Source organism: Camponotus vicinus, unplaced genomic scaffold, assembly GCF_025532165.1.
Source record: "Camponotus vicinus isolate PSW18456_S1 unplaced genomic scaffold, iyCamVici1.0 SCAF_4, whole genome shotgun sequence".
Lineage (NCBI taxonomy): Eukaryota > Metazoa > Arthropoda > Insecta > Hymenoptera > Formicidae > Camponotus > Camponotus vicinus.
This window is the reverse complement of record NW_028141976.1, coordinates 13,238,829-13,256,810: the sequence shown is the minus strand read 5'-3', so window position 1 is coordinate 13,256,810 and position 17,982 is coordinate 13,238,829. Positions and strand designations below refer to the sequence as shown.

The following is a 17,982-nucleotide window of genomic DNA, read 5'->3' as shown; positions in this document are numbered from 1 at the left end:
TGTGCGAGCAATAATGATTTGTTGGATAAAGAGACATCGATCGTTACGTTTTAGAAGATCGAGGAATACGAGAGCAAGAATGCATCCGGACAGCCGCCGCCAGGACATACGCGAGGGAAATGGGTACCCGGTGCACGAACGGATATCGAATCGGGATATTGGTGCATTCCTTGCGGCAGGAAGCTTGCCTCACGATTGGTCTACAACAGGCATATGCTCTCTGCTTTGCACGCCAAAAGGAGCATTAAAGAGATTGACGGCGATCTTCATTTACCGCGCAGAATAAAGTTGCGCACGAGCAAAAGAATGTCCACTCGTAGGCAGGCTTCGTTTACAGCGGTATATATATGTATATATATATATATATAATAACATGTTATAACACACAGCACGATTAAAACTAGCACATACACACACACACATACATACATACATTTATACATATATATATTTTTCTTCGTTCCTTTTAGTTTACATACTTTTGTTTATTTCTTATTGTCCTATCTATTGTTATTTTTTTAAGTATTTTTTATATCTAATCTTTATATGCATGAGAAGTTTAAGAAAATTTTGTCCGTTTTTTTTATGAGATTGTCATAACATTATTTTTTGAATTTATTAAAATCACATACAAGAGCGGAGAAATATGTTTCAAAAATTAATTAATATGTACATATATCAATGTTTTTTGATATAGGTAAAAGATAGGTAGATTGACAGGTAGATTGACGGATAATTTTTTTAAACTCTTAATATAAACTATACGATCTGATTAATTTATATTGTATTATTAGAAGACGAAAGAAGTGCCCGAGCAAAAGGAAGTTAAGAAAGGTCTACGTCGAAGAGACAAGGAGGTTCTCTCGTGTGAGATGTGCCACGCGCGTGTGAAGAGGCTTCAGATGGGTAAACATTTGCTTTCCCATTACCATTGCCGTGTGGCAGGAGTGAATCCTTGCAGTCCAAACGCACGTCGCTTCCTGCTGGATAATATAGCGAATGTGGTACGACAGTGCCCTTTCCAATGTGCTCCTTGTCGTTTTTATTGCAACACCGAGGAAACGTTCCTACTTCATTGGCGTTCTGATCTTCACATCAAGACTTTAGAACGTGTAAGTTATCGATCGCCAATTGTAGCAAGCGTGAAAAATTTGTACATTTATTTTTGTTTTTTTCGGGATCATGCACATAATCTTGATACCTTGAATGTATTTTTCACTACAACTACTAAATATAAAATAAAAAAGTAAATTAGATTTGATTGACATTTGTATACTCAAAGGATTTTTATAATTCTTCTTCTTTCTTTCTTTCTTCTCAGAGTGGTGGTAGATGTAGATGCACTCCATGTGATTTTTGGTGCGAAGACAGCGAGACGATGGAGTCTCATCTTTTGAGTACGAGTCATCGTGACGTGGTATCGATGATGAATGGCTCGGTGCCGATAGTAATTAGTCGTCAGCGAGCATTATTTTGCGGTAGTTGCAATCGACAATTTCGATACAATTTCCAACTACGATTGCACGTCAAAGAGACCGGTCACGATGAAAGTTATACCGCATCTGATGAATATCAGCAACGTATCAAATGTGATTTGTGTCCCCAAATTGTCCGGTCCTTGGTTGCGCTTCAACGTCATCAATTAACCTGTCATATCACTAAGGATAAAGAAGAGGATGAAGTCGCAGAGACCTCGCAACCGGCGCCATATTTCTGCTCGTTCTGCTCGGTGAATTTCATCACCGCCCAAGAAGCAGTAATGCATCGGAGAACTCCTAGTCATAAAGAGGTTGTAAGAGCACGCAAGATTCAGGAAGGACTATTGGAAACCGTGACGCGAAAATGTCCTCACTGCGGCGAAAAGCAGTCAAGTCTTACAGCGCACAAAAGTCATCTTCTCCAGAATCATCCGGAACTTTGTCACAAGTAATTTAACAAATTATTGCATACATTCCTATAGTTATCCCGTGTAAAATAAAGTAACAATTATTGTTTTTAACTCTTTACAATATTTTTAAATACGCTAAACTGTTAAAAAAGTTCATAATTATGGCATTAGATATAATGTGTATATATTTGCATATATCCTATAATTTCTTTTGAACAGATGTCCTCGATGTGGCATGCAATTTGCTCTTTCTCAAGACGTCACTAGACATACGCGAGAAAATAATTGTACCACAGATAATAAATCAAATATGATTGAAAGAATAGATGTGAAAAAAGAATGGAAATGCAATGATTGCAACTTCTCGACGGATTCTCAAGGTGAATTCATCTTTCATGAAGCTCTCCATGCTGGTGCAATTTCAACTGACAAAGGAATATCTAGTTCGAGCAAGTTATCACCGAAATATCAATGCCCGATTTGTAAGAAGCCTTTTGCGAAAGTTACGCTACGGAATCACATCAGACAGCATACTGGAGAGAAGCCTTTTCCCTGCGTCAAGTGTTCAATCTCATTCTCGAGAAGAGGGGATCTCGTCGCGCATCAGAAGATATGCGCTTCCTCGTCATCGGGATCCCTGGACGAAACTGGCCGTCGGCGAAGTTTCATCTGTTCAGAGTGCAAAGAAGGTTTTTACACAAAGTAAGTAGCAGATTTTAATCCAATATAATTGTTATTATTAAAATTACCATGTTTCTTGTTTCATAAGTAACATACTTGTTACCTCTTTCGTTTATTAACTTTAATGCCATTATGTTACATATAATGCTATTCTAAATTCTAAATTTGTCTATTATTGTTATTCTAAATTCTAAAATTGTCCGTATAAATTTCTATCTTGTATGATATTTATATAATTTTTCTCTCTCCTTTTTTATTAAAAAGTTTAATAAGACAAATATTGATGTGCAACTTTAAAATAGAAATGAAAAAAAACAATAACAATAATCTGCATTATTAATCAAACATAATTGTATTATGTTAATCTTAAATATATATTCGTGAGATTCGAAAACGATGCAAATGTGCAAGAATTACATTTTATGCAAAATAATCTTTTTATGTAGGATGGAATCTTTTATTGTTTAGATTGATTTTTGAATTCGATCAAAATAGATTTAAATATTACTTATTTTGACTTTCTCATTAAATAGATTTAAATATTACTTAATTTGACTTTCTCATCGATTTATTCTTATTTGATCCGTTGCACGCACGTTCTTTCTGCAACGTGACCGCTTTGTAATAAATAAAGGATCGTATTCTGGAGGGTGGGAGGGAAGGGAGAAGATGCAAAAACGTTCTCGGCAATAAAAGCATTCGCTGCGAGCTGGAACCGCGAAATGTTCGCGTGGTCGTAGTAAAAGTGTCCTCGCTGCATAACTATAAAATAAAGGAGCGTGGCCCAATGGAGGAGACTAGGTAGAGCGGATCGAAAACACGCTAGAGAAAAGAAGCGATGCGAACATAAGACGTCGCAAACTAGAAAGAGAGAAAAAGAGAAACGGGAAAAAGGAAGAGGCATACATGCTCTAGCCCAATAACAGGCATCATATTAACATCTCATAACAATATGTGTGTGTGTGTATATATACACCAATCATTTCACTATTTAATACAGGCTTCGATTATATAACACGTGAAAATATATATTTCTATGGTTCAACATTTGGTCAACATTTGAATAATTAAAATATATACATAAATTGGCAGAGAGATTTTGACAATCTTATATTTTATTGTGTGTATGTGTTATATATATTTTTGCAAAAAGCATGTATAAAAACAAAAATACATTTCTCAAATATAGCTCAAGTTATTGATATGAAGTTTCGATATGAAAACTCTATTCTAAAAAAAATAATTTTGCTTATTCTTAAATTATTTATTGATCATCTTCGATGAATACGATAAATATCACATTCACATAACAGTAAAAAATTTATTGATATTAATTGATTATCGAATAGAAAATTTCTAGAACTCCTATAATCAATTGATATATTCGTCAATTGATATGTCAATTGATATTCATTATATTCATATGATAATCATAAAACATTTCTCTCATATAACATTTCAGAACATTTCATATTTATCATACATGAATGTAATATTAATCTATTATGAGTTTACGATGAATCGAGATGTATTTTTCTCATACAAAATTATAATGTAATTTTTTTATCAATGACATATGTTTTCTGATTACGAAAAATGCACATGTATCCACGGTATTGCCAACGTATTATATTTAACAAGCATTACGACGGATATATACCACATGTTCCTTTATTAACGTATGCAGATGAGCGCCTCTATGGCTGCTGCAATGGTGTTTGTGTATAAGTCGGACGACGCGCGCGCGGTGCGCGTCGACATAAGTATTAAACCATTGCTCGTAGAACAGTTGCTATAAAGCAAATGTTAACACCTCGGTCTTCTCTCTTCTTGTCTTTTCCCCGCCTTTGCTATCTCTTTGGAGTTCTCACTATATACGCATTATCTTCTGTTACACAGTCACCGTCTTATTCTCCTATCCGAACGACTTCGAAGCCGAACGACCGGGCAAAAGTCTCAACATGCACTTCGAGTCATGAGGGTTTCGTTTAATGCCACGATTCCGACCATTTCGAGGGGTTACGTTCGATCGTTTGGTCATTCTTTAATTTTATATTTCGACGTGCTAACATCTTTTTCCTTTTCCAATGCTTTGTTCTCTAATAAAGATTCCCGCTCGTTTCATATTCGTTTCATTTAGGAAAATTGATAAATTCTCAAATTTGTTATATTATTTCGAAAATTTTTTTGTTTTTTGATCGACATCGCTCCAGAGTTACTACTATATAATAATTTTATATTACTACACGAAAAAGTTATAAAAAAATATAAATAATCTTATCACAGAAAATTTTCTTTCCTTTATATAACACAGGCAGCTTATATATGGCGCGCAGTGTTTCAAGAAAATCAAAACTAGTTTTATAAAGTTTCAACAAGTCTTCAAATTATTTAATCGACTAATTTTACGATCTCGCTCAGCTTATCCTCGAAAATCACTCTCCATCCTCATCTCGACAAGACTCTCGGTATCACTTCCGTGCAAACTCGGACCATCTCTATGCAGACATCCTATAATCTTCCTTAGGGCTTAGCTTACTGTAGCTTGGAACGCGAGATCGACGTACCTGGAACTCGACATCCTGTTCCACGCGAAAGGAGTTAGAAGTTCTAGCAAGCTACCTTGATTAGAACTCTCACTACCTCCACTTGTTGTTTCCACTTTGCCTTGTAATAGAAAAGGGAAGAGCAGCAAAGGGGGAGTATATGCGTCATCTTTTACAAGGGCCAGTTGGCAAGTTCGTCCGATAACTTCAAGATGAAGCCTGTCCATGAAAGAGTAACGTCCTGCGTAATAAGTTATAAGAAATGTAATGATGACAAAAGAAAAATTTGTATAGGCATAGAAGTTCTATCTAAGAAGTTTTGCACTTTGACCTTACTGCCGACTTTAATTTTTATCTTTATGGACAAGTTCGAAAATTTTAATATTTCTCTTTTCGTATTTTTATTTTAGATTTTTTTTCTAATTATTGAAGTATAGCTTCTCTTTTTCTATTCTAAAGATTTTTTGAAATTTGAATATTCGAAAATATGCAGCAAGATTTTATTGCAGAAGATTCTTTTTTGTGTAGAACATCCATATAAAGACGAAAGTATGCAAATCATATTAGCTAGGTCAATCCTGCTGGAGATAAAAAAATTATAATGAATCGAAAGTGAAGGCTTAGAGAATTATATACAACCGATATATTATATACTGATTATATTATTTAAGTAAACTTTAATCAAATTTATTATGTGTCAAGAGAGGAGCAAATAAAATAAAGATAATTTTATTGGAAAAAAATAAAATAAAGATAATTTTATTGGATGAAAATATTTAGATTAGAGCTATCGATAAAGTATTTTTTTGGCAATTTATCGCACAAGTTGCCTAGCAGAGAAAATTGATGATGCCGCATTTCTCTCTTTCTTTTTCTTTCAGTTTACTTACATAAAATAATAAAATGAAGCCAAACTCTTTTTATGTACAATAATAATATTTTAGATGATCATATCTTCAGATTTTTCTCTCTTATATAACATGTTAAACTTAAAATAATTTTTAAATTTTATCTAAATTTTGTTAAATGTTTATCCACACGTAATAATTTATCTCTTTTCAGAAATGTTATATTTCAGCAGTATAATCTCTTTAACATAAGCATTTGAATTGTCATGCTATTAACAGATCTTGCCATTTTATGTGATTTGACAGTGATAATTAATGAATTAATTCACAATCCAGCATCCAGTATCTTACGATCGATCGTTCGGTATTTTTGCTTTGGAACGCTAGCATAGTATTCTCTTTCTCCTCGCGAGGTTCGTTACCTGTAAAACAAGACGCGTGCTCGCGTAGTCGCGTATGCAAGGTCGACGCAGCGCGGGAATAAAAGATGTCGGGGTGAACGTGACGATGGCGGCGAGCGTGTGGGGCAGAAAAGGAGCACGACGCCGAGTCGCGCTCCGGATGGCGAACGTGGGGAATTCAGAAAGAAAGAAAGAAGGAAAGAAGGAAGGTAATTACGCGGAGAGACGGGCAGCTCCCGCGCACTCGATCGCCTCCTAACCGATTCTCAGAAAAAAAAAATAAGCCGTGGCCGGCTCGCGATGTATGCGCATATTCAAGATAGTATGTTACATACTGCTACTGACCATACGTTTCGCTCCTTCGTCCACCCCTGCATCCTTCGTCCTCCTTCCCCTGTTCGCTCTCGGTCCTATCCAACCTCCGGCAACCCTCTCTTCCACGGACTCACGATGTATACGCGAGAGATCCCCAGAGGTATTTATATATATGGACCGCGGCCTGGCGCGCGCGTATCTTTTATCTTCTGTAGCAGTAATGGCACGTCCACCTCCTCCGTATCTGCTCAGGTAAACAACGCATAGATAGGCATGCTGAGTGAGATCGGCGTAACCTCACCATTCGTTGATATCCTGTCGGACGACAGGATTCCGAGGAAAAATATGATGGCAAGGTACAATGCTCATTCCTTCGATTTGAAAAGTCAAATTACAATTACTGAAATCCATAATATTTATAAGGTGTTTTATGCTCTTTTTCACCTACGTATTATTTTAGTCAATAGAAAACAATCTTTCTTTAATCAAAATTTGATATTATGTTTCATATTTATTTACTATTCGATTTTAATTGTATTTAGAATCTAAACACAATGTCACAGTTTATATTAACTGTATTCAACTTTTACATTTGCAATTATGACGTGTGATTTATTCCCTCTGCTTTAATTGACTTGACTATATTCGACAAAAATTTGATAATTAATTACATTTTTTTTATTTTTAATTATTTTATATTAATAATTTCATTAATATCCATTATTTCATTATTTTATAAATTAAATAATTTCATGTTTACAACTCTGAAGTCATTCTTTATATTAATCGATTGCAGCTCTATTTTTATCTACAGTGATATTTTAGTGAAAGATTAGCGAGGAGGTGACGTTCATCTAAGATATATTCATACGTGCTAGCTTTTGATGATTTTTTTTTCGCCGAGCATCACTAACGCGCGATGTGAATTATCCCGTAGGCATAATTTAACATATCCCATAGAACTGTTCGTGCAAGAGTGTTTCGACGAGAGAAGGTTTATTCGAAGATTCACATGTGTGGAAAAAGGAAGAGAAAACAATTTAAGATTTTCGTTTCTTTTCCGTATCAAAACAATGCGACAATATGTCGCATTTGTGGCAGTTAGAGGCATCGGTGAAACGTTTCTCTCTTGTATATTGTGGATTGTGCACTACATCCATCGCAGTACATCCAGAGACTCAAGCCGTGATCAAAACTGTACCAATTTGAATAATCTGCATTTTATAAAATAAATTAAATAATATTTGCGTATGTATTATATAAATATTTTGTACAAGTTCTTATCGTCGAAATTTAATTTTCAACTCTCTCGATCTCTCTCTTTCTCTCTAATACTTAAATTTTTATAAATTTTATAAATTATTTATGAAAAAATAGACGGTTGACACTGGATATGTGTATACGTAATTATATATTACATGTATATATATATATATATACGTAAAAATAATCTAAAAAGAAGAAGAAATATTAAAAATTATATTCCAATTTCTCAGCCATTGTTTGGACATTTTTTAGGCTTTTATGTTGTACGAATAGAGAGTATGTCGCACACATGTACGCCGCTCTCGCCGTTCACGTGGTGGCGACGGCGACGGCGACGGCAGTGGTGGTTGCGACGCGATGGTGGTGCAGTAGGGTGGTGATGCGTCGTACGTATGGTGTAGCACGCGGTAAGCACGCGGCCCCGTATATGCAGACAGTTTAGTGGTGGCCGCCCCGCGAGTACAGTTGTCGCGTGAAATATTGCGATTCATAAAATAAAACAGGCCTGCGGTCGAGGACGCGTACATATAGCCGCCGGCCGCTAACTATCCTAACCCTCACCCTTCTTCCCCCTCCCCTCCCCCTCTCCCTTCCCCTCTCCCTCTTCTTCCTTCCTCCTATCCCGCGTGCTACGCCACCTCTCATTCTCTTTTCATTCTCTCTACCTTTCTCCGCAGTGTCCTCTCTCTTCTAACGTGGCCCTTCTCCTCTCTGCCCGTCTGCGTCTGGTGCGATACCCCGCATCTCCCGTCGCCCTTTCTCTTTTTCTCTTTCTTTTTCTCTACTCGCTTCCCTTCTTTCCCGGCCCTCTGACTGCATCGCTGTACCCAGCTCTTTATCTTTCTTTCCGTCGCTGGATTATCCATTGGACACAATGGGTACGGAGGCTCCTGGGAATCGTAAAAAGAGTGCGCAATCGAAAATATTTCGGGATAGTGGGATAAAATAGCAAGCGACACACGTGAATTCAGACTGTCGTTTTCTACTCGCTCGGCGGTTCTAACGATGTTAATTGAAGAATTTACATCGTGTATTATTGATAATAACGGATAGCGTATGCTATGTAGTATCAATGAAAATTCTTAACTATATACGCAATTGTCTTACCTTATATCGCCGCATTTATCTCATTACGATATAATATAAACCGATAATATTACTTTATCATCTTCTTTATTATTAGTTTAATTTTTAAATTTTTGATTATTTTTTCTTATACATGTCTCTTGCGAAATTTTTTCGAAAATATATTTTTAATTTATATATACATAAATGTTTAATTTACATGTATATAAATTTGTAAAAAATGACATCTTGCGTATTTTATTATTATATCACGCTTAATTAAATTAGAGTTATAGATGTTGAGCAACAATTACACTCACAGTTTCGAAAACAATAATTCGGACCTTTTTATGCGCACGCGTGCACTCTATATTATTTTAACTCTCTACGTTTTCTACTCTTTTTTTTTCATCTTTTCCTCTTCAGCCTTCTTCTCGTACATTTACCCATGGTTGGCTGAAACGCCGCCAAGCCACAAGCGCCGGCTTTCCTCGCGCGTCCAAATTTTTCGGCTACCACTGCGAGACATTTCGTCGTGGAATCCGCACGCGGGAATGGTTACAAAACGTAGTTTACTGTTGGAAAGTCCTTCATAAGAATGCCACATTGTAAGGACCGACATACGATATATTACATAATTAAAATGCGAAAGAAAAATAAAAACAAAAATATAAACAAAATGTAATGTATATAATTAATATACACGATCAAATTTTACTTTATAATTTGTAATAGCACTTGCAGTCATATGGGCTTCTTGTACATAAGATATAATATGATACTGATTTTTTTTTTATATTTATTCTTTCGACAAAAGGTATCTTTATCATTATGCAATATTAAGACAACTTAGACTATAATAACTTAACAATTATGTATATTATTATATATCAAAATTATCATATTTTTTTCCTGCAATAATTTGTAGCCAATTGGAAGCATATTGTTGCGTGTAATAAGCATAAAGTTTTCAAAAATTTTCAAACAAATCTCAAATTGTAATTTGTTAACTATCGATGTAGACTGTTCTCTTTTCTTTCTCATCGTTGTTATTGAATCATTGGGAAAACGTATCGAAATGATTGAACAAATTGAAGCGTTAATTAACGATTTTTCTGAATCGCCAAATAGAGGGACAACAATTAACCGCGAGTATATCGATAAATGAGAATGGCGTATGATAATCGGGTGTAAATTGATAACCATCATCGATAGCTTTGACGACGAAAATTCTGGACTGGATTGGGATTCAGTCAGGATTCTTATAAAGACGATTGTCTTTTCGAAACAAGACGGCGAAAAACGTCAACGTATATCGTACTTAAGACGCTCTTCTCTTCCGGAGGTATCTCCTTTTCCGCCAACGAAATTAGCGGGGGACATGTTTATTGTAAATGAATCCTACTCCGAAGACGGCTCGTGGAGGACTGTTACGTGTCCCTGGAACACGGCAGCGGGGTGCAGGCGGTTGTGCGGCAACAGATAGAGAGACGGCAACGGAAAGAGAATGAGAGAAAGAGAGAGAGAGAGAAGCATCGAGGAAAAAGGAGAGAGATAGGATAAGGGTAGTTGGTGCGCGGGCGCGCGCTCACTACTCCGATTTATGCGCCCGTTACCGAGCCCTCCGGCGCAATTAAGCTCGCGTTATAATATTGTTGTTTATTCTGAGCCCCGACTGCGAAGCGTTAACCACCCTTCCGTTTTGCCTTCCCACCCCTTTCCATTCCCGGTCTGTCTCTATCCCCGCTACACACACCGCTCGCACAAACCCCTAATCTTCCTGACGCGGCGAGACTGGAGAGACGCTCTTGCCTCGACTTTCAGCATCAGCGCGCCAATGCCGGCTTGCTAACCAACCGCTTTCCCGAGGGATTGCCGAGAACGAAGTCCCGTTTTGTTTGTTCCGGCGGGGCCGTCTTTGATTGGGAGACTCGCGTTAATTCCGAGTTATTCCGACGCGCGGTCACGTGTGCGCTAATGAAACCTACTTTCGGTGGGAATAGCATGCGCCCGTGAACGACACAACTTATTGTGATTTGCGATTGGGGGTATCGTATTTTCTAAGACACGAATTTTTGCAATTAGTTGCGATTATAATTGCACGGCAGGCATGTTCTCTATTCTGTCAAATAATAAGAATTTAGAATTGTGCTATTATCCAGACATCGTTACGGAATCGATACTTATTTCTTATTCGTATCATCTATTTTTACACGGTTAGGTTGCACAATACTTATGTATAATAAAATAGGAAAATATAAAAAAATTATTTTATAAAGTAATTTTTTCACTCTTTTTTATTTTGTTATAAGTATTGTAATATATATAAAGAGTTAATAATATATAATATAAATTATTACAATTAGTAATTGAGATTATTTTATGAAATAATTTATTACATATTTCATTTTTAATTCAAAATGATTGAGCATTTTGCTAGTTTACTTAATCGCCTATGTGACAGAGATTTAGCTTCCTGTTTTTATAAATTCCAGAAATCGATAATCTCGATCGATCAATCTATGTTTCTCAGTTTTACTTTTACGTAAAGTCAACATACAATAACACCTATGAATCATTGAACAAACCGGTTTTGCGGCGAGATGGTAGCGAAAGTGACGAAATCAATGTGCGCTTGATAACTCTCGGTAAAAAAATTATTAATTGAAAGTAAAATTATGATATATATTGGCAATCCTTTCGATATACCCAAATATACCGAAATGAATCGTAGCGATATAATTGCAAATAAGAAAAGTATTAAGATAAATGTAATTGTTTTCAAAAAATTTTAATTAAAATTTACAAAAATCCAATTTGAAAATAAAGTAAAGGTTAAAAAATAGATAATATATAAAGTCCTACATTATATATTTTCAAAATTATTTATATTATATGGCAATTATATAGAATATATAAAATTATGTAGTCGACATTTCTAATATGCGAAAAGAGTGTACAGATAATGTTTTTATACTTTTATTTCAAATAAACGCGTGCATAAATCTTTTATGAAAAATTTTACACTCATTACAACATTTGGCACTCTTTCGGAATTTTTTTTCAATCAAATATCTTGAAATATTATTATAGTCCAGTCGCTAAATCTCGAAAGAAAGAAATGTCAAAGATTAAAGCTTCGCAGGACATTATTGAGATACAATTAATGCAGAGAGTCGTCTAGATCATTTTATTCGATTATAAAGAATGACAAAGAGAAAAAGAAGAAGAGAGAAAGGGAAAAGAAGGAGAAGGAGATGGAGGAGGAGGAGGAGGAGGAGGAGACGAGATGCGGACGATGCATGAAACGTAAATACTCGAAGCTGGCTGAACACTCTCGACCTGCTGAGGTGGGTGGAATCGACGATTCCAGCCAGGACGATGGCTGAGGTGGGATCGTGATGGACCGTGATGGCGGTGTGGTCGTGCAACGATGCCGAAGAGGAGGCCGGACCGGAGTGAACCGAAGGTGATGCATGGCCGACGGTTCCTACGGCGGGGCCGCAGACGAAGAAATAAAGAATAAGAAGAATATCCGCTTCGCCGGGTCCAGAGCCGGCCCCCTGGAGCAAACGCTGTCATAACTCAATCCCACCTTCGTCCGCTCGTACGTCCGTACGTCCGTCCTGCACCGGTGCAGGTTGCACCTGCATTTGTCTTTCTCCTTCGCCGATATCTCCGCTCTTTTCTTCTCCTTCTCGTTCCCCTGTCGTATCTTTCTTCTCGTCGAGAGCTGATCTTGATCATGGCGAAGTACGAGCTCGATGTAGAGCCATCGGGATCTACCTTCTCGCTCATTAGATTCCATCGATACTCTTTTTTTCCTGACTTTCTCGTTACGGAAAATAGAGGGAGATTATAATACATTGCACGCAAACGCGTAATTGCGAGTATACGCGTGACTTTTATCTCGTTTTTTATCACATATTATGTTTTTATTATATTTTTACGGTTTTCTCGTAATGAATATTAACAATGGTGTCATTAATTTAAATTCTCCGCGTAATAATGATACTCGCTTTTATATTGTTTTTACTATTTTTATATATTTATTTGCAGGGCATTCTTCTACCTCTCACAAAATTCCAGAATACAAATAATATTACGGAATATTTTAAACTTTTATTTTTTTACATTTACACTAAAGTTTACAATTTTTCCACCGTGACGGTAAAGAATATTAAAAACTAATCAGTTTTTCATTTTTTACACTTTATCATCAATAAAAGGACAATATTCTTAAAAAAATTTGTATAACGTGTAAAAAGTTGAAATTATAACAAAAAGATGACAATAATTTAATTATGTTAGCTGTCCTTTGAACCGATATTTGTAAAATATTGAAGTGCAACAGCAAAAGTGTTTTATGTATAAGAAAATGTATCCTCGAGAATACAGTTGAGAGGACTTGGCATTAATTATTTAATTTTATCTATTTGCAACATCTGATTTTATACCTCGTCATTCGAGTTTTGTCCAGTTCACCGAAATTGTGCGGACAAAGCTAAAAGTAAAGTATAAAACGATGACACGGCGTGGTTCTAAACGCGAGAATATGTCAGTGACACACGAGTTGAAGTCGAACAATACGGCGAAGTCATGCATAAATCATTCGCAGTAATAAAGATCCACTTGTCGCGGCCGGATATTTATGAATCGCCCTCGGTTCTCCGCGCGCCAGAAGAGAATCACCTTTTAGCTCTCGTGTCGGTCCGGATGAACGATCGTCCGATTTCGAGATAATCGAAGAGGTCAGGGGCGGAGGGGACTAGAGCGCGGACTTAAAGGCCAGGGAGACGTAGAGAGACGAAAAGGGAGGGAAAGAGGGCCGCAAGGGGCCGGGTGAGGGAAAAGGGGCCGGAGGATGAAGAGGAGGAGGAGGAGAAGAAGAAGAAGAAGAAGAAGTAGGAAAAGAAGAAGAAGAAGAAGAAGACGCGGGGTCGTTCGTTGTAGAGGCCGCAGACCGACAGATCGAGCGAAGGACCGCGAGGCCATAAATACCTCAGCGCGTTCAGCCAATTAAAACAAATCATTTTAATGCGCAACCTTTTTAATTAATGCCCGTGCTCGCTCGCTCCCATCCGCATCTCTCCTCTCGCATAGTACACGATCGCTTCGGAACCGTGGCTCTCTGCCATTCCCATCCCAGAGCGATCGAAGAGAAGAGCTGTATTAACCTATACGTCACTATATACATATCCTGTCTGACTCTCCTCGCGCTGTATATGCCCGCGATTACTATAAACCGACGAGCAATCCCGATTGAGCCAATCTTTCTAGCGGAGCTACTATATACTTAGCTACCTGATATTAATTTCAGGCGAATTTTCGCTTCACGTTACGAACAACTTTCGCCATTTTCGTTTTTTTCCGTATTTCCGTTTACATTTTTTTCAGAATCTTTCTCTTCGCATATATGTATGTTGTGTACGTGTGCATAGGAAGAGGGAAACGGAGAATGTGCGCGCGTGATCGAATGCATCGAGGTATTTTTCAATTAATTAAAAATAAGCGAAATTATATATATTCTATTGTATAATTTATACTTTCAAGTTTCTATTTTCAATTGCCAAGAGGTAAAGAATAATTTTCAGAAATATTTATAAATTTTTCAATACAATATACTCTGCGTTAAAAAGAAACTTTTATTCTTTTTAACATGTGCTTCATTATTAATTGTATAGATACGGATATCAGCGAGCGAAACTCTTAATCGTCTTATAAAGTTTCGCAGCAAGTAAAGTTAAATTATATGTGTACCAACACATAGACACGGGAAAAATTATAAAATTATCGCCGTGTCTTTATTCGAAACCGTAAATATACTCATTTTTTTTCATTGCATCATAGTTACATAGCTTTGAAGCATTCCTGCAACGAACATATATTAGATTTGTCCAAGCTAATTTGATATGATATATATGAGATGAAAAACTAGTTACACGACTTGGTAATTAAGAAGACTTCATTAGATTCTTATAATGATATTTCGATATGCGAAATATCGAAATAACAAATAAGATGAATGTATTAATTTGGTGAAATAATATATATATTAACGTGCGAGACTAATATTCTGCAAGTTATAACGCAATATATTTAAAAATTAATAATATTTGTGGTCCATTGTAATTTAAAATTACGTATTAGTAATCATTATTACTAATACGTAATTTTAACATTGTTGCGTTCAAAAATTTAACTTTATTTGTTGCCAAAAAATAAATATGTGTAACAAAAATATTGTTTATTAGATCCTCTTTTTATCGTTTGAAAATAATATTTATCATTCATAAGTTAAATTATTCCTATTTATCCGAATATTAGTTAATACGTTTATTCCATAAATCGAACAAAGCTACTAGTCCGAATTTGAGAACGACACGAAGCACAATCTACACGCGTTTATATCTGTTCGCTCCGTGTAGCTACACGTGCCCAATCAACGAGCACGTGAGATAAAGTGAAACCTTATCTTGGCCCGTCGTGGCTTTTACTGCAATGGGATCCAGATAGAATAAAAAGCGTTAAAAATTGGCGCGAGACGCTATAAAGTCGTCAAAACGTTTAATGGCAGCAACGAAGACGCGCTCGATCCTCCGAAGGGATTGCGTGACCCTGAGGAGGCGGTGGTCGGCCGCGAGGCCGCCCGGAAATCGCGGTTGTCTCCCGCAAGACGAGTTTCTCCCTCCGCGAAGGAACGTTCTCGTGTCACCGCGCGCGGCCGTTTATCGACGTGGATATAACGGCGATCACGCGGCGACGCGAATTAGACTTTTAAATAGCGGTCGGCTCTCTAAGAGCCGCCGCGGTGACGTTCGGGACGTATTTCACGAGATGACGGTGGATGTCGCGCGCTAAATCATCCTCGGTGACCGCATCCGCTTGCCCAATTGGGCAACTGAAGCTCCTCTTAACGACCTCTTGTCACGCCTGCGACATTCCACCGAAAAACGCGGACCGAGAGACCTTCGTTGGTCGCCTCCTCCTCCTCCTCCTTCTCCTTTCTTCCTCTTCCTTTCCTCTCTCTGGTCCCTCGCTCTCGCATCAACTTGTCTCGTCGCTTCCGACCGGCCCCGATATTAATACTGTTCTATCAGAATTCCAGCGGGGTCTCATGCGCTCGCCTAGCCTCGCGCGCGAGATTTCTCAATGTCATAATTCAAGCGCCGGGTGTACCGAGCGATCGATATGGATGGCGGTCACGGTACACTTTCCGGTTGATCTGAGCTTTCGCGTGAGATTGACGCGTCTTGAGCTCGCTCGCGGCAGATTATTATTACGTCTTTTGCTTGTGCGGGGCTTTTCTACAATATTACATTCGTAAAATTATAAATGTGTGGGCTAATAATACATCGTCGCGGAGATAAATCCATCATTGTATGAATTTTTAATACAAGATTTTATACTAATAAGATTTTGTAATGCTAAAATGCACCTATGGTATATTATAGGCATACTTTTTTTTAAATGCTTGGAGAAAGATATTCTATGGATCTTTGATGTATTAACATGTATTAAACATGTAATCCATATCCTCTCGAGCGACAGCCAATAATTATAATCATTTTATTCTCATAGTCCAATAGAAAAGTCGTCGCTTGAGAAATTTATGATTATTCGATTGACACATCTTACGATTTATCGATGATGTCCGCCACGAATCCGCGTGGATTATTCAAGTCAGATTCTGACCTTAATAATCCGCGTGGAATAGTCAATAATCATAGTCGCTCGATTTTAGCGATCGAATAAAAAGATCGATTCATAAGATTGATCGACTCGCGCAATATCTTGCATTTTATTGGCATCTCGGATTAACTATCCTTTTTGCATTTTACTCACATTCTTCTTCTTGTATTATCTTTAATTCTCCCTCAGCATGGTTCGCCATTCGCGAATTTGATGCATCGCGATAAAAATTAAATCAAAATATACAACACTTTAACAGCTTTTAATTGTTAAAGCGTCACCGATTAGGATTGTTAAATAATCATTTATTTACATGTCCATCTGTGTCATCGACTTTCTCATCGCGTATGTCTCAATTTAATTATTCACACAAACTTATTTCATACGATTATATACATAATTACTCACGCTCGCAATTGTATCATCGGGGTTCCGAGTGTTTTCTTAAAATTTCACTCAATTTGTTGAAGACGCTATCATATATATATGTATTATACAGGGTGTCCCGAAACTAACGCTTGATATTTTAAAGGCAGATTCTCTGGCCAATTTAAAAACGATTTTTCCTCAGCGAAAATGTCGCGGCACTAATAGTTTTCGAGTTATAAACGATTGAAAATAAAGGGTTTTTCGCAAACTAAGGCTTATGGGAATAAAATATTAATAAAGTCACATTTTTTAGTTAATTTTAGGTAGAGTTTACTTTAATAGAATTTTAATTTAAGGCTTAGTTAGAAAGATACATGATGACAAAAATTGGGAATATGCAAAAAATAATGATCTCCCTCGACATTTTCGCTGAGGAAAAGTCGTTTTTAAATTGGCCAGAGAATCTGCCTTTAAAATATCAAGCGTTAGTTTCGGGACACCCTGTATATACATTTGAAATAGTCACTGCTACATTTGATGAAATCTTGTGTCATTGTTTTAATCAATGACATTTTCATTTAGTTTAAGAGAGCATTCTCTCTTTTATTTCATAGAGTATTCTTGGATATCACAAATTAAATTTTTCTAACTTGCTAGGCGATTATAAACTTAGACTTACTCGAGAGAATCGATAGTATGTATAATACATAGAAATTGACGTTCTCTCGGCATTATATTCGTATGCCAAGTAAGATTCCATGTATTTCGCCTTCTCCTTTGCGAGAATGCGTTATTATGAGAGAAATATTTCTCTCAAGGCGTCGCAAAACACGATGTGAGAAAATATGACTTTACATGTATACGGCGTTATACTGTCACTTTTATCGTCGATTTCAATCCGCCGGAAAAGT

General features: G+C 36.8%; 2 protein-coding genes across 3 annotated transcripts in view; both read left to right on the top strand.

Annotated features, from left to right (window-relative positions):
* The window catches only part of Arm (armadillo), a 309,699-nt gene that overhangs the window by 245,498 nt on the left and 46,219 nt on the right, over positions 1 to 17,982 (top strand). The gene's annotated exons all lie outside the window — the stretch shown is intronic.
* LOC145969776 (uncharacterized) overlaps positions 1 to 17,982 on the top strand; it is a 70,071-nt gene that overhangs the window by 41,262 nt on the left and 10,827 nt on the right. For both annotated transcript variants that reach the window (XM_083096020.1, XM_083096019.1), the window contains exons 3-6: positions 55 to 339; positions 795 to 1,112; positions 1,322 to 1,926; positions 2,108 to 2,590. In XM_083096020.1, the coding sequence (XP_082952146.1) occupies positions 55 to 339; positions 795 to 1,112; positions 1,322 to 1,926; positions 2,108 to 2,590 (1,691 nt within the window). The remainder of the gene's footprint in view (positions 1 to 54; positions 340 to 794; positions 1,113 to 1,321; positions 1,927 to 2,107; positions 2,591 to 17,982) is intronic.